General features: G+C 34.9%; 2 protein-coding genes across 2 annotated transcripts in view; both read left to right on the forward strand.

Moving 5' to 3' along the window:
* The window catches only part of dbe (KRR1 small subunit processome component homolog dbe), a 466,431-nt gene that overhangs the window by 192,626 nt on the left and 252,307 nt on the right, over window positions 1-21,498 (forward strand). The gene's annotated exons all lie outside the window — the stretch shown is intronic.
* Window positions 1-21,498, forward strand: part of Myo61F (unconventional myosin 61F) — a 125,496-nt gene that overhangs the window by 3,688 nt on the left and 100,310 nt on the right. The window contains exon 2 of the mRNA XM_085944518.1: window positions 18,959-19,011. Coding sequence (XP_085800644.1) covers window positions 18,983-19,011 — 29 coding nt within the window. The 5' untranslated portion in view covers window positions 18,959-18,982. The remainder of the gene's footprint in view (window positions 1-18,958; window positions 19,012-21,498) is intronic.

Raw genomic sequence — 21,498 nt, forward strand, 5'->3', positions numbered from 1 at the left:
AAAACCTCAAATGCAAATGGGCTGGACACATAGCTCAAAGAAAAGACAATCGTTGGACACATTTAGTCATCCAGTGGTATCCAAGAGGTACAAAACATCCCCAAGGTAGACCTAGAGGCCGCTGGATCGATGAAATGATAAAGTTCTGCGGAAAACTTGGCAACGCAACGCACAGGAACGAGAGAAGTGGAATCAGCTTGGAGATTAGCAAGGCCTTCATCAAGTAGTGAATAGATTCAGGCTGGTGATGGTGATGATGACATAATAAAATTTAAAAAAAAATGTTTTGCTTTGTTGTATTTATACCTATATTTTTTTAACTTATACATTGTTTTATTTTGGCTAGGTAAATAAGATACAAATCCACATTAACAAAATATCTTTAGATGCAGAAGGATGCAAATCCACACTACGTTTTTTATTTTATTTTTTTAGATATAAAATTGTATTATATTTATTCCTTTCTTACATATTCCAGAAGCACTTTAATTGAAATTAGAATAAAAAAAATAATGATCATTCTATGTATATTTTCTTAGAAATTATGAGTATTCGTTTAAAATAAAAATTGTTTTTTGGCTCTCCTGAACAATTGGGTATTTGGCACTTGCATCCGTCTGCCTCTGAGGTACAGATATTAGGTCCATACTCTGGGTCATATCAGGATATTATCAGGAATTATCAGGATATTATCATATCAGGATATTATCAGGGTTATTATCAGGAATTTCGTATATCTTGAGATTCGTTTCGACTTTGACGCACAGATAGTGACACCCGAAGACAGAGTCTTGCTATTGCACACGATTAATTAAAAAATCACGCATAATTTTTAAAACCTCAAAAATGTTTTGTAAAAAAGGGGGGGTTTCATGATTTTTTTCGTCACACCAGTAGTGATGCGGCCCGCGTTACTTTACAAATACATGTATTTGGCCCGAAGTAAAAAAAGGTCGAGTATCATTGTTCTAAACAGACTGGAAATTATGTCAACATATTTTTTTTAACCATGGTGATTGCTTGGTTTGGGTAGTGGGTAAATGATTTTGTGGATTTTGCCTAAGGCGAGATTCAAACCTGCGATCTGTTTTCCAAGCGGAAGCTCTGTTTCCACCAGTGACGTCCCTAGGCAAGGTGCCACAAATAAAAAGGATTTCAAGTTATACACATTTATAATTTTATAAAAATCAATGTTTTTTAAAATAAATATAAAAAATTATAAAACTACGATTTCGTCAGAAATCTCTATGTCAAAATATAGAAAACTTAATAAACTAAATTTTAATAATAAATATGACCATGAAATATAATGTAATAATAACGTAACCGTGGACATAAATATATAACAAATTCAGATTTTTTTACAATTCTAGTTTATCTTTGACTATAGAGAAAAATACTTTTCTTTTTAATGTTTTCAGATACATATTTATTAATTAATACAGCTGAAAGTGTAAATTATCAAAAAAATGTTTCAAATTGCAAGCTTCGTATTATTCCGCTAGGTGCCTCTGCTGGTATAATTTAGAATTTATTTTTACTTTAAAATGGTTTTTAATTTTTTTAGATACCTACTTAATTTATAATTTAATTTTGGCAATCGTACACAGACAAATAGGTACAAAATTAGAGCATTCTCATGAAGCCTACTTTCAAATAGTGGTGGTTTGAGGTACGTGGAGGTCTGTGGCGCTAATAGCTTTGGTGGCACGGTTTCACACGAGACATCGGTGTCTCGAGAAGCTGCATTTAATTTATATGTATATGCAGTGTTCAAAGATATCGGTGTCCAGAAACCAGTGTCTCGTGTGAAACGGCTCTTACAAAAATATGTATTGCTGTGCTAGTTAGTTAGCTAAATAGTCAGGATTTTTTATGTTTCGAGTATTATTTAATGTTTAAGCTTAAACCAAGATGTCGATAATTTCTAATGAAGCAACCGCATCGTCTGTTTCATCGAAAACCTTCACCACTCTTAAAAGTTGTAATAGTTGTATTCGTTCCTCCATCCGCTGCCCTACGCAACGTTTGACCCGCTTCCCCCCGCATGACGTAATTGACTAAAATAGCCAATAAACCTAAATTAATAGCCAGACTCGAGTTTTCAGCATCATACAATCAACAACACGGCTGGAATCAGTCATTAAATCCCGGAAAATGCTATAAAAATCAGCCTGTGGCATTTATTTCCGCTGTGACAACGGAATTGTAATAAAAAATAGTATTGTAAATAAATTATTACATTTCACTGGGTTAACATTTTTTTTGTCCCTGCCTAAGTAATAATAATTAACATTTACAATTTACATTATCTACACTGTATTATAGAATCAAATGTCATCTATTACGCAGTTTTACGGATTCACTGTAACACAATATAATATTGACATTTATTTTATTACAATGATGATTATTTATTTATTAAAGTGGATTTTTTTTTTTTTGTGATTTTACCGAGGCTTTGACTGCGACTCGCTGTCATATCGCCTCTTCTCTTCTAGAAGGGGATCCGTCGATCAGGTCCTCACTCCTATTCTGTTAAATAACTTTACAATTTTGCCTAGCTCTTCCGTCTTACCCACCGCCAGGACACCCTTCAATTCGTCGACATTCTCATAGATATCTGCAATTCGCAGCTGTACTCTGTGAATTTCATATTTGGGGCATTGCAGTGCTATATGTACAATGTCCTCTAAAACATGACATTCATCGCAGAGCTGCGATTCGCTTCTTCCCATGAGGACATCAAATCTTTTGCCCATGGTGTGCCCTGTTCTTAGCCTCAGTATTAACTTAAGCTCATTCCTCGTCAAAGAAGACTTTACAAACCAGGGCACCTCTCGTGGTGATGGTAGAATCGACTTACTCCATTTCCCCTTTTCTAATGATGCCCTATGGTGAAAATCTATCCACATACTATGGCACATTTTTTTTATAGCCTCATTCCAGTCCAGGTTTTCTGGTATCCACTGATGTGGTACCCCTGAATGGCCGGCTTCCTTTGCCAGATCATCTGCCCTTTCATTTCCCTCAATGCCCATGTGCGATGGGATCCATTGAAGGCATAGATCTCCTCCTCTATTTTTCTTGGCGTCGATCTGGTCAAGGATGTGGTATGCTATGGTTTTACTGTTATGTGAGCGAGTTGCTGCGGCAAGATGTTGTATAGCGCTTTTGGAGTCTGTTAAAATGACAGCGGATTGCGCCGAGAAATCATCGCTTAAAGTGTATTTAATTGCTTCGTTTATCTATTACGCAGTTTTACGGATTCACTGTAACACAATATAATATTGACATTTATTTTATTACAATGATGATTATTTATTTATTAAAGTGGATTTAGTAATTTTATTTTACATCCACCGGGTGTAAATATTTTTTTAAATTTTAAAATCGATCAGTGCAGTGCTCGAAATTGAAAAGCTTATGAACCGGAGTGCCCGATAAGTTTCCGAATATATTTAGGTAAGTGTGTGGGTATTTTGTTATATATGTTAATCATGAGACGTGATATATAATCAAATGTCATTGATTATATATCACGCCTTATGATTATATATGTTACGCCGATTGTGCGAAATTGACTATTACATGAAATTGGCAAAATTTTGCAAATATCTGCCGAGTGCGTGAATTCACCAGGGTATGGAATTCTTAAACTGTTAACATGACAGTAGAAAAAGTAGATAATACGGATGGTTTTATTAGTTATAATTGGACATAATATATTATTATTATTATTAGGTTAGGTTAGGTTTTGTAATTCTAAATTCAACAGAATGTCCATTTTGAGGTTAGCTAACTTAGTGTCAACAAACTATCAAATCATACTATCACAAACAAACAATCGACCATTGCACGATTGATACCCAAGCACGAATCAAATCGCGAAAATACCTTTTAATAAAATTCTTCCTTCATTATTATAGTTTTTTGGGCATAGTAAATTGATAATATGAACGTCATTGTAGTTATTGATTGGTATATTTTTATATAATTAGTTGCAAAAAACACCACCGGAGCGCGACCATCTATTTTGACCAATGCATGAGCATTTGACACGTTTGGTTTAGTTGCAAAAAACACCACCGTAGCGCTACTATTTAATTTGCCCAATGCATGAACTAGGCAGAAATATTACTGCCGAATTCACGCACTCGGCATACATTTTGCCTAATTCATGAATAAGACAACGGGCTTGCATTTTTCATGATTTAGGAAAAAATTTTCCCATTTCATGTAATAGTTAATTTCGCACATTCGGCGTAACATAATATAATATATCGCCTTACCCATTATGTATTTCAGTTCCCATTATTTCTGAATTCCCTGAGAGTGAAATACGGTATATAACCATTGTTTATTTTTATACATATCAGATGTTGATAATCACAACTTTTTACTAAAAACTGACCACAGACGATAGTATTATTTTTCCCAGGTTTTTACCATGTGTAATTTCTTTGTGTTGTTTGAATTATTCGCGAATACATTATAATAAAAAGAAAATTCCACTGACGTAACTTATTTGATTGTCAGTAAACTAGAATTACTTAAACAATTTAAAGGATACGCTTATATACCTATTATTAACCATTATCTGTGGTAACTTTTCAATAGGTAGATACCTTATCGATTTTTTTTTCTAACGATGGATCGTTGTGAGCACGCCTCAAATTGCTCGCGGTAGGCTGGCAAACTAATTATTTAGCATGCATACTAGTTATTGCAGCGATTTCCAAACTGGGAGGCGCGGAGTGTTGCAAAGAGAGGCGCGAAAAGGTTAACACAATTAATGTAGACACAGGTTTGCAGTTCTCAAATTCATAGTTTATAAAACGGCTGCTAGTTATAAACATACATAAAAAAACAATACTATAAAAGGTTGTTTGCAAGGTTTTGTTTGAGTCTAATTTTATAATACCTCACTTCTATACTATTGTGAAGCGCGCTGGCTGTCTCGTGAGAAAAGGAAATAAAAGGGTCTAATCATAATGTTGAAATTTGAGGCAAATTTGTTGAGGAACGATAATTTTGTTGTTAAACTTATCTATTTGGTTGAAATAAAAAAAAAATGAGTGAATAAATCAATGCAAGGACCACTAACACATTCACTTATTTAAAAAGACAAAGTGAAGACATTTATATATTTGCTGAGTTCTTGGTTAGGTTGCTAATGCACTCTTCATATTATTTTATTCATAGTACAAAAAGTCGCCTGCGGCGCTGCTCTATATCTGAGATATTACATAATATTTTAAATATGTGGTTGTGCGTTGCAATTTGATGTGATACCTATATTGATACCTGATTGATATACTTAAATGATAACTCCCGTGTATAATTTAGGAAACACTACTTTACAGCACCACACTGCCCTTAACCTCTGTGATAGGTAGGTGAGCCCGCCAAAGATCCTGGCCTGGGGACCCGCTCAAGGATGTGGGGCCCATGATATAATCCATTTGTCAATGAACGATGATGAATTTGGATCGACTATTATTGAAATTGGTTGTGCTAATAAACAAGCACATTCATCGCATGAAAAACAAATTAATTTAAAAATTAGTATAATATAAATAGTAAAACCTTGTTTATTTTTAAATATTTTTTTCATTTTTGTATTAGTACATTCTTGAATATTTAAAAAGGTGTCTGTATTATTTAATGAAATAAAGGGGGGGAGGCGCCAAGATTAGATTTTTTATAAGGGAGGTGCAGTTACATAAAGTTTGGAAACCACTGAGTTACTGTATCTGCAATGGTCACAGTTACGGCTCACTAATGAGTACCCAGCTTTATAGTCAACTAAAATTCCGATAGCTGAATAGGAATGGTTTAATTTAACTTCCAATCTTTAAATATAATCTAGGACCTCTATTTTTTGTTTCATTGATAGATCAAAGTTCAAAGTATCTTGGGATAATGATGCATGGGACTCGAAGCAAACAGGTTTTTTTTTGTTTTTTTTTTGTTAAATAAATAGTGCTTCTCCTTATGCATACACCGATGTTACTATTCCTAATATTTCTTTAACATGATTACAACCGAGCTATTACCTAATAATTTCCCTTTTTCGGCGAGTAAGCTAAGATTTAAATCGATTGAGTTTATCAGCATATTAATATGTTCATTCGCTCCTTGCGTTTGTTTACAATATCTTGCGATATACATCCTAATATGCCGATGACATAGTAATTTTCTCGCAAGACCTCCAAACCAGAATGCAGGAACTCGCTGAAGTAAGCAACAAAGTAGGTTTGAAAATAAATGTAACAAAGACGAAAGTCATGTTCAACTGCTTTGCGGGCCAAAAATAGATCCTCATCAATGGCACTCAGCTCGAACAGGTGAAAAGCTACATCTACCTGGGACGACAAGTGTCTATAGATGGATGTATATTTGATGAAATTGTTCGCAGAGTAAAGCTAGGCTGGAGTGCTTTTGGCCGCCTGGATAATGTCTTCAAAAGTGACCTTCCACTGTGCCTAAAGCGCAAAGTGTTCAACCAGTATGTGCTTCCCGTGATCACATATGCGTGTGAAACATGGACCCCAAGTAAAAGAGAGATCCAGAAACTTAGAGTAGCACAACGTGGTATGGAGAGGTGCATGCTGGACATAACGCGAAAGGACAAAAAGAGGAATGAGTGGATAAGGAAGCAAACAAGGGTTTGCGATGTAATAGAGTTTATTAAAAGCCTTAAATGGCGATGGGCTGGACACATAGCTCGAAGACGAGACAATCGTTGGACAAATCTAGTCATCCAGTGGTATCCAAGAAGAACAAAACGTCCGCAAGGTAGACCTAGAGGCCGCTGGATCGATGGAATGATAAAGTTCTGCGGAGGTACGTGGCAATGCAATGCACAGGGCCGAGAGAAGTGGAAGCAGCTTGAAGAGGCCTTCATCCAGCAGTGGATAGATTCAGGCTGATGATGATCATGATACATCCCAATAATTGGTCACCACTTATCAGTGTGCAGTTGGGAATTTCTACGCTAGATGGCAGAAATTGACGACGAAACCGAAATTCATCAGTTGGGAGTCCCGTGTCAGTCTGGTCTCAATGCGTCAAGTAATATTATGAAATAACGTATTACATTTTCCACGATCAGAGTGCGCCTTCTTAGTTCTGCTTTACATCCGTCTTTTCCACTAATGGTCGATCCCAGATATACAAGCTGTTCCACTGATTCTCGAAATGTGAACTGCAAATTGCGAACTGCGAATCGGCCATCTCCGCACTTTAGCTGGAGCATATGGACATCACACGGCGTATCCAAGAAAGCCTCCGTGTCATACCAGCATTCCGTAGCTCCGTCGCATACACTCTATACAATCTATACAATACCGTGGGGGTAGGCAGATTGAGCGTCGCTTGGGGGCGGCAGTTAGGTACCTACTCAAAGGGCGGCAAATCGAGGATAATCATTTGTTATATATAGAAATAGCTACCTACTTAAACTTAGTAATAATGAAAATATCTTTCCATTAAAAATTCAGCTCACAGGTTGGAAACAAAATGTATTAATTAACATAAAAGGTTCAACAGGACTGTATTTTTTTGTCGGGTTCGCGATGTTTAGTTTACTTCCGTTGCCATTCGACGTCCTTGGTGACCAGAAACGACACGTTCGCAGATAATGAAAAATACTGTATAAAAAAATGTGGCGGCATTTTGGCGCTGTCCAGGGTCGGCATTTTGTCTAGAGTCACGTCACTGACTCTATAGATAGTATTTAACAGCCATCCAGGACACTGGCATCCGGAAGATGAAGCAAGCTTGGTTGAAGTTCTCTTCTGGCGTCCGCAACATGTAGCCGAGCCAGGGCCAACATCGTCTCCTCACTCGCATGATGAGAGGCTGCTTAGTTCGCTCTACCATCTCCTCGTTACTCCTAAAATCACACCACATCCAGTCTCCGTCACAAATATCAGTACTCGAAGCTCAGTATACAGTAGCTTTGAGTCTTCGTAAGGTGCCATGATTCGGGGGTCGAATAGGCAGCATTTGGTTTAATAAGGATAGCCCAATAATTAATATCCATCAACTTATTCTTATTATATTAATAAGAGGTCCTTATTTGCAATTCTCTCCCTGTACCCGCTCTGTGAGTTCCTTTTCATCAGCAGAGATTAATGTCACAAATCATCTGTGGATCTCAAGTGCCCACTAACTTTTATTATAATATATAAATACATTCGACTGCCTCATGGAATAACACACTAACTGATGGGTAAATGTCAACTATTCAGATGAGCAAAAAAACATTTAATAAAATGTGTAGCAAAAACCGTTTACAATTATGCAAATTCAATGATATTTTAGTTATAATGCGTTACATCTTTAAATTACGAATCACCAGAGACGTCCCGTGTGGGTAAGCAGATTTAGAATCGCTTAGGGGTGGCAATTACTCGATGGGCGGCAAATCGAGGAGAATCATTAGGTGTATATAGAAATAAGTACCTTAACTTAGTAATAACGGAAATATATTTCTATTAAAAGATTGAGCTCACTGATTGGAAACAAAATGTATTAATTATCATAAAAAGGCCTGATTTTTTTTGTCGGGTTCGCGATGTCTAGTTTACTTCCGTTCTTATTGAACGTCACATCTTTGATGACTAGCAATGCCACGTACATATTTGAATTATAGGTATGTACATACTGACATATGTTTGTTTGCCAGTCATTCGTGAGTTTTGAAAGTTGTCAGGTGTATATTTAAATGTATCTGAAACCATGGACACGCAATATCGTCTGTTGAAGTAGGTATCGCATTTAAATTAGATTTAGTGGTATATATTTTGTTAGTAATGTATCCATACAACACATTTCTTAGATATTAGAGTCATGAAAGGATGATAAAAAAATACTGTTTAAAAATTGGGCGGCATTTTGGCGCTGCTTAGGGGCGGCATTTTGTCTAGGGACGTCACTGCGAATCACATAAGTGTATACTCATCTTTATCGTGTTGTTAATTACGGAAATATTAAGGTGACGCATCAGTGAAACGCCAAATAATTTTCAACTGTACGCGCGATGAAATTTTGGACTCGCTGCCATTCACTGAGAGAATGTTGACCCGGGAACACGTCACTTTGCTGCGTGATGGCGACGGGTCAATTAATTCTAAAATCGTGTAAAGATGACTAAAAACGTTACCCATTTACTTTAAAAAGAAAACATGTCAATGAATATATTATTATTGTTACTAATAGAACAATAAACAGAACATAAAATGGACGTATGTTGGATTTATATGACAATTAATATTTCGTTTTACAGGCATCATTTTCACCCGCCACCCGCAATCCGCGCATCGCCTAGCGACGATCTTTTTAGACCGTGCCTCAACTAATGTATGGCCTTAATCAAAACGTGTTTTTCCACGTTATAATATGATGATCATACAGAAAAATGTAGGTAATAAAAATGATATCCTAACTTTATGTTAACTTTCGTAAATATTAATTTACATACTTATATCAAATTACTTTCGTTGATATTTGATGCGAATAATTCTAATAGATATCAAGATCAGCGAAATTCTAAACTAAAAAAAAAATTATAACGAGACTAAGCTGAGACTAATATTATCTTATCAGTTATATTATAACATAACAATGCTTACAAACAATTATTTACATGTTGATGATGCCAGCAAGGGTGTAGTGAACCGGAGCCCTGCACTCTGGCATTTCTTGAAATAGTTATCATCAATATAATAATATATTTGTCTTAACGTATCTGTCTGTCTGTAACGCATAAACTGTAATTATACTGATATGATTAGCTTCGTTCTTTTGACTTAAGGCGATACTTCAGTGAAACGGCAAATAATTTTCAACTATAGGCGCGACGAAATTTTGTGCGACAAATTATATTTCGTTCGGCTCGCGTCATTTGCACAATCCGCGTATCGCCTAGTCACGATCTTTTTAGACCATGCCTCAGCTGAGGTATAGCCTTAACCCATTCACTCATGAAACTCACGGAATATACACCGGGTTTATCGAAATAGATACATACCAATCGATATTGGTAGGTATTAGAATCGATGCGTTCTATGCTATCTACGCTGTGAATGTTATAACCCTATATTGCTTTGCTTTTTCCCACGATGGTTGAATAGCCACTGGCTAGTCGTCTGGTATATAATGGCTTGGGTCCCGAGTTCGAATCTCGGGTCTGGCAAAAATTCCAATTTTTTTTTCAATGTATATTTGGACCCAGAGTATGGTTATAATAGGTAGAGCACAGTGACGTCCCTAGATAAAATGCCGCCCCTGGGCAGCGCCTCTCTCCATTTTTTAATACAGTATTTCTGTATCATCCGTGCACGGTGTTGTTTCTTGTCACCATGGACGTCGAAGGGCAACGGAAGTAAACTAGACATTGCGAACTCGACAAAAAAATTACAGTCATTAGTTAATACATTTTGTTTCCAACCAGTGAGCTGAATTTATTAATGGAAAGATATTTTAGTTATTACTCAGTTTAGGTAGCTATTTCTATATATACCGAATGATTCTCCTCGATTTGCCGCCCTTCGAGTAACTGCCGCCCCCAAGCGACGCTCTATCTGCCTACCCCCACGAAACGTCGCTGGTAGAGCAAGTGAATAAACAACCATTTTTCGTTAAACAAAAATCTGTTGAGAAACCTATTTTGAATCGGCCCTAACCCGCAGAGGATTGTAGAGCTAATAAAAATATATTGTTTTGGTTATTGTTATTTTCGACAATAATGTTGACAGGTGGCACTGTGACCTGGTATTTTTTTCTAGTCATCATTATTATGTTATACCTACACAATAATTTTAAAAGTGCGATGTTTACCATACTACTATACCCACGGTGGCCGCGCGGCTTAAGCATTGGACTATAACGCCGTTGGTCCCAGGTTCGAATCCTGGGTCTGGCAAGTACACATATTGTTTTTCAATTTGTGGGTGTCAGGGTATGGACCTAATAGGTTGAGCAAGTGGCTGACATCCATTTCTCGTAAAAAACAAAATCTGTCAATACAAACCTCTACTCTGTGGAGGCCCATATGATCCTATTAGAATCGGACATGATGTTTTAAAATTTAAAAGTTAAAAATATTTTAACAGCACCTCTCTTGGCTGTGTTAATTTTTAGAGCGAGATAGACAGTTTTGACAGTTTATACGGCTAACTTATTGTAAAAACTATAATTCCTCAATACATACATATTATGATACCTATAATATATATGATACCGATATACCCTCGAAAGCTGCCGATAGCAGCCTTGTGTATAGAATAGATGCGCTGATGGCGATACTGTTTTTGCAATATTTGTGAGTACCTATCAATACCTTTCTTTCGATATGGCGACCTCGCTTGTGATCATCAGTCACGACTAGGGATTCCAATCCCGGGATCCCGAATCCCGAACTATTTTCGATACCTATGAATCCCGGGATTGGTATACATAATCCCGAAACTTTCGGGATTAAGATTTTTTTTATTAATTTTCATGGAAAATAAAATAAAAACGAAAATATAACAGAAAAAAATACCTTTAATAACATACAAATACATTATAAATAAACTGAGTTTGAATATAGTTTGATTTATTACCCATGTGTTGCCAAATCATTTTATTTTTTCACATAAATTAATAAAAATGAGAAAGATTGGAAAAAACAATGCTTCGCACTTTTAACAAAGTGATTCCACCATGTTTTTTAATGCATTTGTCATTTTTTTTTATTTTAATTGAACTAGTAGGTATTTGTTATCTTTTCATAAATAAATAAAACTGATTTACTTTCAAATTTTTATTTATACATATTACAATATTATTTACTCCATTAAACCTATGTATTTCCAAGATTGAACGTACACAATATTAACAATAAAACTCTTAAATCCTAGTATAAATTGTACTAAATTTATTTCTGACCGATTTTATCAACGTTATTTTGTGTATATAGAAATTTTGGTACAGTTCGGTTATGAGGAATACAGCGGAAAACGCATATTGATAATACCCGATATACTAGATTATTTGTTAGTTTAGGTTAGGTTAGGTTAGGTTAGGTTAACCGTTAACCTAACAAATAATCCAGTATATCGGCTATTTTCAAAATGCATTTGCCGCTGTATTCCTCATAACCGAACTGTACCGAAATTTTATATAAACTATTGAAAAAATCCCAATCCCGAGATCGTCAAATCGTAATCCTGAAATCCCAGGATCAAGATTTTAGCTCGGGATTGGATTCGCTAGTCACTAGTTACAGCAAAGAAGACGACTGTTTAATTATTGGTGATGTTTTAGTAATAAAGAGTGCATTATACTTTGCACCGTCTGCTTTCTTGCTTTCTAGATAATCCGCCATACTAAAAATAAAACTTAGCAGATAACGTCGCTTATTGCTGTAAGTATTGTTTAATGATAACAGTATCTGCATAAAATAGAAATAGCCGTGAACATTACAAAGTTTATTGCGTACTTACTGTGGTTTTCAAACTTTATCTATTCACGACGCCCTTCGTAATATATAAAAATTCCGCCACGTCGCCCTAAAGACAATTTTTCCTTTATAGTAGTGGCGAAGGGTGGAAGTAGGCTGTTAAGATACGAGATAAATAATGTAATAGCAAATATTTAATAATGAAAGAGAAACAAGCATAAACAATCAGGATTTGACAAAGTCACATAAATATACCTGACCTCTAATGACCTCGTCAAGAATAGAACTCGGGGTCCCCGGATGAAAGGCCAGCACTTTACGCACTGGAATACGAGAGTCATAGTTAATGCTCTGTAAATATTAAAAAACATAACTTTCCTTGCTTTTTTATTCATGAAATCAATTATAATTTCATTAATATCTATTATTTTTTAAATTTCAGACTTTATTGGCTTTGAAGCAAGTAAACTTGCCAATGATGTTACATAAATTTATTGTTAATTTGTAAAAATGTAGAATTGGGCTCTCATCTTCCAGAGTCTAGAAGGTCGGACATTAAATGAAATTTTTGAATTATCTATTTTTGACGAGCTTATTGCGAAAGCGCCTGCCTGCTTTACCTTCCTCAAGACCTTTTTTCTTGGATTTTTTAAATTCATTTTCTAGGTTCCATTGCCCATATCCCCCTGGACTAGGGAATCCAATCCCGAGCCAAAATTCTGATCCCGGGATTTCAGGATTACAATTTGACAATCCCGGTATCCCGGGACTAGTCCCGGAATTGGCATTTTTTTCCATTGCCAATATAAAAATTGATGAAGTCGGTCAAAAATAAATCTACTATAATTTATACTATTTAAGACATTTATTGTTAATATTGTATACGTTCAATCTTGGAAATACATAAGTTTAATAGAGTAAATAATATTGTAATATAAATAATAATGTGAATTTAATATAAGATTGCTGTTTCTGATAGTAAAGCAAATCATGGTGTACATATGGCGTTTCCGCTTCATAAATCTAATTAGTTAGCCAAATATGAAACTGCTGTAAAACGTATTAGATCATGGTGGAATTACTTTGTTAAATAGTGGGAAGCATTTTTTTCCAATCTTTCTCATTTTTATTAATTTATGTGAAAAAAATTAAAATGAATCGGCAACTTACACATGGGTATAAATCAAACTTCATTCAAACTCAGTTTATTTGTAATGTAGTTATTTGTTATTAAAAGTATTTTTTTTGTTATATTTTCCATAAAAATTGATAAAAAAATCAATCCCGAAAGTTTCGAGATTATGTTTATCAATCCCGGGATTCATAGGTATCGAAAATAGCTCGGGATCCCGGGATCCCGGGATTGCAATCCCTACCCCGGACAATAATAAAACTCTCCGGGTCAATTTATACGGAGTATTCGTTGAGTAGGTACATATTTATTTAACTTTTTTTTTTTTGAAAGAAATTTAAGTTGAATAAAAACAAATGAATATTATTTAAAAACGACGAAAAACCAACGAAGCTTAGCAACGTGCATATAATTAATATTGTCTGATTTTTTTTCAAACATTAGGTATACGATTCGGCACACACTATTAGTAATATTAGTATACTATATTAATACAAAATTATGCATAGATACTATAATAATATCCAATCCCGGGGTTTTGGTAGTAGACTTCTAGATATCTGAATTGGTGACATAACAAATGTGTGCCAGAGTAATACATAATATTACATTAAGGCTATACTTACTTCAGCTGGGGCACGGTCTAAAACGATCGTGACTGCGCGACGCGAAGAGTGTGCAAACGACGCGTGCAGAACAAAACATAATTCGTCATAAAAATTCAACACGCGTCCATTTAGTGTTATGTTTATTGTTCTATTTGTAATAATAATAATATATTCATTGACATGTTTTCTTTTTCAAGTAAATGGGTAAAGTTTTTTGGTCATCTTTACAAGAATTAATTCCCCCGACGCCATCACTAAACAAATTGACGTGTTCACAGCTCGACTTTCGCTCTCCGATTGGCAGCCAGTCCGAAATTTCCTCGCATATATAGTTGAAAATTATTTGCCGTTTCAATGAAGAATGCTCTTAATTAGATAAGTACCTATAATATGTTTTTTAAACAATTGAGTAGGTAGTAATACACCGCCCTTTGGCTCTGAACGATTACGGGGAGGAATCGCAGGATAGAGGGATGGAATGTTTTTAGTGGGGGGGGGGGAGGGGTAGTTGCTTCAGGGTGGACTCTGTTTTGTTAAACTGATTTATTGATACAGTAAAAATTGTAAAGATGACTATAATATTATATTATGTTAAATTACACGAATAGGCGGCATTTGATTTTAACCAAGTACGTATAGTCCTGGGCTTCTGAAGAAAAAGGCACTCCCGAGGAAAACCAAAACAACCTTATATGAAACTCTCCTGCACCAGTTTTAACGTATGGATCAGAATGCTGGACACAAAATGAGAGAAATATGGATATCTTTGAGATGAGAGTTTTGAGAAGATTCTTTGGGGATGTTCAAGAAAGTGGCATTTTGAGGTTAAGATACTTATAATAAGGAGCTGTACACACTTTATGGGGGCGAAAAGATCACTGGAGAACGCTGGAGGATATACCAGCAAGGCGGGCTATGTACGCAATTCCAGAGGGTAAGAAAAGACATGAACGGCTGCAATTGAGATGGCTGGACTGCGCCACAGGAGATTCAAGAATGCTCGGTCTAAGTAACTGGAGAGTGTCGGCGCTGAATCGTCCAGTATGGAAAAAGTTTTTGAAGGAGACCAAGACATGCCAAGGGTTGTAGTATCATAAATGATGATAAATGAGCTACTATCCTCCAAGACATTCAATATGGTGAATTAATTGCCAAGGAAAGAAAAATATAAGTTTATATTTTATACAGTATTGATGAATAAGTGACTATTTATATTTACATTTGAATATAGCCACAATGCTGGTCGTATTTTGACGTCCCGTTACCATACCACACCATACGCATTTTTTGTGATTGTACATCTAAATATTATAAATGATGATGGTTAATCACTTATACACGTAATAATTTAAGATTTTTTTATTATTTTATAATCCATTTTATTATTTTTTTATAATTCATTTAAAGACTTGCCTATTAATTGATAACATTGTCATCGATACATCAAGGATTTTGCATTATCTTGTGTTAGAATGTTGATAAGATTAAGCAATACCAATCATTATTATTCAGGCCCGGTCTTAGGGCGATTGACCCAATCGGGTTTAAATAAAAATATAAAATTATTAAATAAAAAAATAAAACTTGGTTTTAATTTTAATTAAATGTGACGGAATCAAAGAATTCTGATGAATATCCGAGAACTGCTCGTTTCCAATTTAGTCATTCAGAACGACTATTATACTTAAAATAAATACGTATACATATTATATAAGTATTATATTATAATGAACTAAGTAATTCTTTTATGCAACGAATAAGACATAAGATTTGAGAATGTACCATTCTATAATATATTGAACATACATAATGTGAAAACATCTCATACAAATACCCGACATCCGACGGGACATGAAGCTGTAACAGCGTGATTCGCGCCAGTGTGCTTTTCCAATTAAGCTACGGACATCCTACTTAATTACGACGATTTTAACTAGTAGTTGTTACATGCAATGCTTATCAAATTGCGTTGTAATGTTGGCTATCGGTTTTTGTACTTAAATTAGGGCAAGTAGAGTAGGTACGTACCAGGTAAAAGGGCATAAAAATCATCTTGATGATGTAGACATTACATAGAGGAAGGATAGATTCTTCTGGCTTTTGGAGGAATAAATAATAATATTATATATAGGGCAGAGGGGCCTTACAAATATTGATAGAACCGGTCCTGATCGTATTATTATAAATGTGGAATAAGTACATTAAATGCGTTAACTGAATCAGTAGATAACTAATAATTATCATTAATGTAATACTATTAATAATGAACATATTATATTTAGATGTTACTAACAGATAGAATATTATAATATTGTCCAAACCCCATAAACCTGAATAAATAATTTAGTACTTTATAGGTTACATAAGTGAATGTATATTTACCTACTACCACAGACACGCACACAAGGGAGGGGTTTTCGTGTCCAGACCCCACCGGAAATGAAAATAAATAAAAATTATTTAGGTAAATGGCATAGTAGTTGTTCTTATTCGTCAGGACCTCATGACTGAGGATCGTGACTCGAATAATTTGACTGTCAAACAGCCTTATCAACGGGTTGACCTTACTCATCTCGGCATTCTCGACACGTAATGCCTGTGGTCACTCAAAAATGTCATAAATTGACGGAAATGTCAATATAATTTTTGCTTTAATATTCTGAGAGAAAGTCTAAGAGAAAAGACAGCGCTAACGACACAATCGGACACTGACGATCCTAATAATTATAATCGCTAAGCTACGCTCATTCGATAACCACACGTGAATGCAACACGTCGCTATATTTCGTAGGTGAGCACCCGAAGATATATCTGTTAACCAGATGTCCATCGTTAGACTCAAAGTGTGGAGTGTCTGGGTGTGGGGAATGTACCTGGAAAAGTGCGGTATTCTGCAATTGAAGCTACCAGAATCTATAAGTAGTAGGCGGGGTAAATGTGCGAAATCCGTGGCGCCTGGTAGATTTTATTTATTTATTTCAGAAAACAAAACATTATGGACATAACAAATCAAAATTTAGGACGTTCACAACATGAGATTTATATTATAACACATATTACTCTCACAAGAGAGAAGAATAATAATAATAATAATAACAGGGCAGCTCCCTCCCGCCGCCTTAAAAATCAATTATAAATTAATATAAATAGTTATTTTTTCGAAATGGACCCCCCCCCCAAACCAGTTTTATATGTGCGCGCCTGTGATACTAGATATAATACGAAACCTGAATAAGTAATGATATTGAAGAATAAAATCATGTTTCTGAATTTAATTATGTAATCAAAATCGTTTTATTTGCAGCATTCATTGTTTTCAGCAATTAATAACATTACATAACAATCGATATGGGACAATAAAACCAAAAAATCTGTATGTAGAATATAAAATAATATATATTTTAGGCACAAGACATTTTCACATACTACCTACCTAATAGTGCAGGATCCCATAGACTTTTCGTATACATAATATGCGGAACGCATTCTGACAATTGGAATAGGTTCTAGGGGTCACAAAGATATTTAATGTCTTTTTCTTATAACCCACCAAAAATTGTTCTGAGTACTTCAATAAAACCAAGACCGAATCAGGGATTGATTGAAAATGCAATAATTGTACCATGCTATTGGCATGGTCGTAGAACGGTTCGTCCTATTTGAAAAAATAAAAATAGCGGGTAGTGCAATGTGTTCAAAATTATCGATTCTCAGGATCCTCCTTGGCTTAAATTATTTTACTTAGCAGCATTTTTGTATAGAATCACCCAGATTGATTTCTTTACTATATCTATGCATGCCATTAGTTTTAGTATTATGGTTAATCCAGAAAGTACAGTGTAGTTTGCATATATAGGTAGGTGAATAAATGAAATAACGATAACCACTAACCACACTAATTACACATTTATTAAAAAAAGAAACAACAAGTCATATTGTGTTAAAACTACTTAAGTATCATGATCACAGTTTTTACAAACACTACTTACACATTTGCACAATGATATACATGTCAAAGCCGATTTCTTATAAACCTCATTAAAAAAATAATTGACCACTAATATCGCCTGGCAACATCGACATTATATATCTTTGTGACCCCTAGAACCTATTCCAATTGTCAGAATGCGTTCCGCATATTATGTATACGAAAAGTCTATGGGAGCCTGCACTATAAGTATGTAATATATTTTCTCATATTAAAAATGTAACTGCATTTACAGACATTATTGTTTTTAGTACATGAAAATACACCACGTAATCAACTGCTGGCTGTCATAATAAGATTGGAATGAAAGCCATTTGGTGAATATTCACCCAATGGCTTTTATTTCAACTGATAACAATAAATTAATACTTATTGTGATACGAGCATCTATTAAATACCTAAAAATAATGTCGATGATGGTACCTATTGATTTTATCTATGTATCGATATTAATTATCGTTATCATTTTTCCTACACCGTACACCGGAGTCATTCGTCTCAGAATTCTCTTACTCTTAACATTATTAGTAAATTGCAAGCTGCTTGCTATCTTGGAAACATTCGTACAAATTGTTGATAGCTGGTATGGAAGACTATTATACTTAGGAACATTTTAAATTAAAATTCAAACATTATTCGTTGTTCCAAATTCAAATTTCATCAAGTGTCAAAATATTTTATGGCTGTTACGTAATTAATAATAACTAATAGTGCAAAGTGTTAAAATTATTTATTTAAATTATTTTTTTTACAATAAGTGTTTATGGTTTTTACAGTTGCTGTTCGAGGCAGGCCTGAGAATGGATGATTCGTCGTTCGATAGGCAGGGGTAAGTTTCATTAAAGTTTTTTTATTAAATATTGTTTCTCGTCGAGCAGGTATTTCAATACTGTGATTTATTAGTTCAAGTATTTGCCACTCTATATTATTATAATAGTACGTAGAAAGAGTTTTATTTTTCTAGTATTTATGATAAAATGTCTGCGATAGAAAAATCGTTGAATTAGGTCAGGACCTTGTTATTTACTCTAGATAATACTAATAGAATCCTGAAGAGGATGATAACAGTTTATGTATATAATATGACGTTAATATACTTTTTAATATTAAAATGCTTACAGACCGCACAAAATTGTGTTTTTGCTAATTACTTTTCAAATGCAAATTAACACGTTAATTACAAAATTAATTAAAAGGGCCCGTAAGCATTGTGTTAAATAAATTAGGTTAAGATATAACGGCGCTTATTCAACTTGAGTCCTCAACAGGCAATGACATTAATATGGACGAAGCATCTGGGAAAAAATGACACTCACTTTTTTGTCAGGTCTGCCGAATGGCATAATCTGTTCTAACGCCATTACAATAAAGGTGATATTGCTTTAATGGCGAATGGTTCGGTTCGAACGGGTTCGCTCAAATGAACATTGACACTAGAAACACTGTTCTAACGCCATTACAATAAAGGTGATATTGCTAGTAAATTCACGCATAGCGACATTCGCACATGTATAGGTAGACGTCACGCAATTTCCATAATACGATATCACGCATCGGGAATTTATAGCAATATCACCTTTATTGTAATGGCGTTAGAACAGTGTTTCTAGTGTCAATCTTCATTTGAGCGAGCGATATTGATATTAAAATATGAATTATACCATTCGGCAGACCCGACAAAAAGCATCGGGAATTTCGAGCAATATCACCTTTATTGTAATGGTGTTAGAACCGATTATGCCATTCGGCAGACCCGACAAAAAAGTGAGTGTCATTTTTTTTCCAGATGCTTCGTCCATATTAATGTCATTGGTAAAAACAAACATCTGCTAATACAAGTCTCCACTCTTTGGAGGACATAGGATCACACATTGTCAACAAAAATAAAATATAGCTATATAACAAAATAAATTGAAAGTAACGGAATCCAGAACCATAACATTTTAAAGGCGTTTCGGTTCCGGTGGTTTAGAGTTCTCAAGAATCGGAATCAATGGTTTTATTGCCGGATCCTGTTTCAAAAAGGGTTCTCATGGTTACAGGGATCGTTCCGGTTCCATTTCCAGCTCTGGCGATAACACAAATAGACGTACATACATGTGAAAAAGGTTTAGCCATTTTTTTCAACTTTTAAACTTTCAACTTACTTATGCACTTTCTAAAAGATATAAATGTGCATAACTTGAGATCCTTTTAGTTTATATCGAATGTAATTTCGGTACGATCACCATATTGAAGCTAGATTTGAAGTTTGGGTCGTAACCCGACGCCATTATTCATTCTTTCTATGCGCGATCTGACAGGTTAGCACGGTAATCAAATGAACTAGCTTGAAAATCGAATCGCGCGCTATGAATAGTGTGAATTCTGTGCACGGTGTCAGCAAATTTTTTTAATTAACTAGGTACACATTTTACTCGTGGTGGGTTTAAAAATGGTTCCCTCCACCAAAGGCAGGCACACATAAGTATATATTTTTTCCAATATTAAATGGCGAATGGAGATAACCGCTTTGACTCCAGATCATTACACCAGTCAATTCTTGACTGGATATGGTGGCGTTGCTGGCAGGCTCTTTGAGCTTGGTCTTGTTACCCGTTCAACATGTCCATGTGGCGGAGAAATACAGGATGCAAACCACATCCTCTGGGAATGTCCTAAAATGTGTATGGAAAGGGAAGAGCTGCTCACGTCGGTTCAACCAGCTGTTGGGCCCATCGGACTGTCCGACCTGGTCGCCACTTTATTGCATTTATAAAATTTGCTTCGTCATACTGGCAACGTGAAGATCTCTTAGAATGTTTTTCATACGTCAATTCATTATCACTCTTTAATATTATAATATGTATTATTACGGGGGATAAAATATTATTACATACAAATATATAGATAAACATTTTTTCGCTCAGTCGACGAATTAACGCATTGATTAACGCTTGATCTACTATCAATCATATAATTTTTTTTAATCAGTTTTTAATTTACAATACCTACCTATAAAATAAATGCAATCTAATCTATAAATATTTCATAGACAATGATCGATGATACGTGCGTCAACATGGCGTCAATTGTAGAAGAGAACATTATGATTACCTATATTAATAATACTTACGTAATTAAAAAATCCCCCGCAGTGAAAAAGTAGAGGTACATAAAGACCTATTTTTACAACGTTTTTATTTGCTCGTATTCTTGTTTTTCCGGTGGTTGTTTATCCAGTACAAATCTTGCAATCGATTTTTAATTAACTTCCTGACTAGCTAGACATTTGAAACTTTTAGAATATATCAGAACACGATGCCAATGCATTCTT

The sequence above is a fragment of the Rhyacophila brunnea genome, unplaced genomic scaffold, assembly GCF_057557595.1.
Source record: "Rhyacophila brunnea isolate RB1 unplaced genomic scaffold, BYU_Rbru_1.0 scaffold_17, whole genome shotgun sequence".
Classification (NCBI taxonomy): Eukaryota; Metazoa; Arthropoda; class Insecta; order Trichoptera; family Rhyacophilidae; genus Rhyacophila; species Rhyacophila brunnea.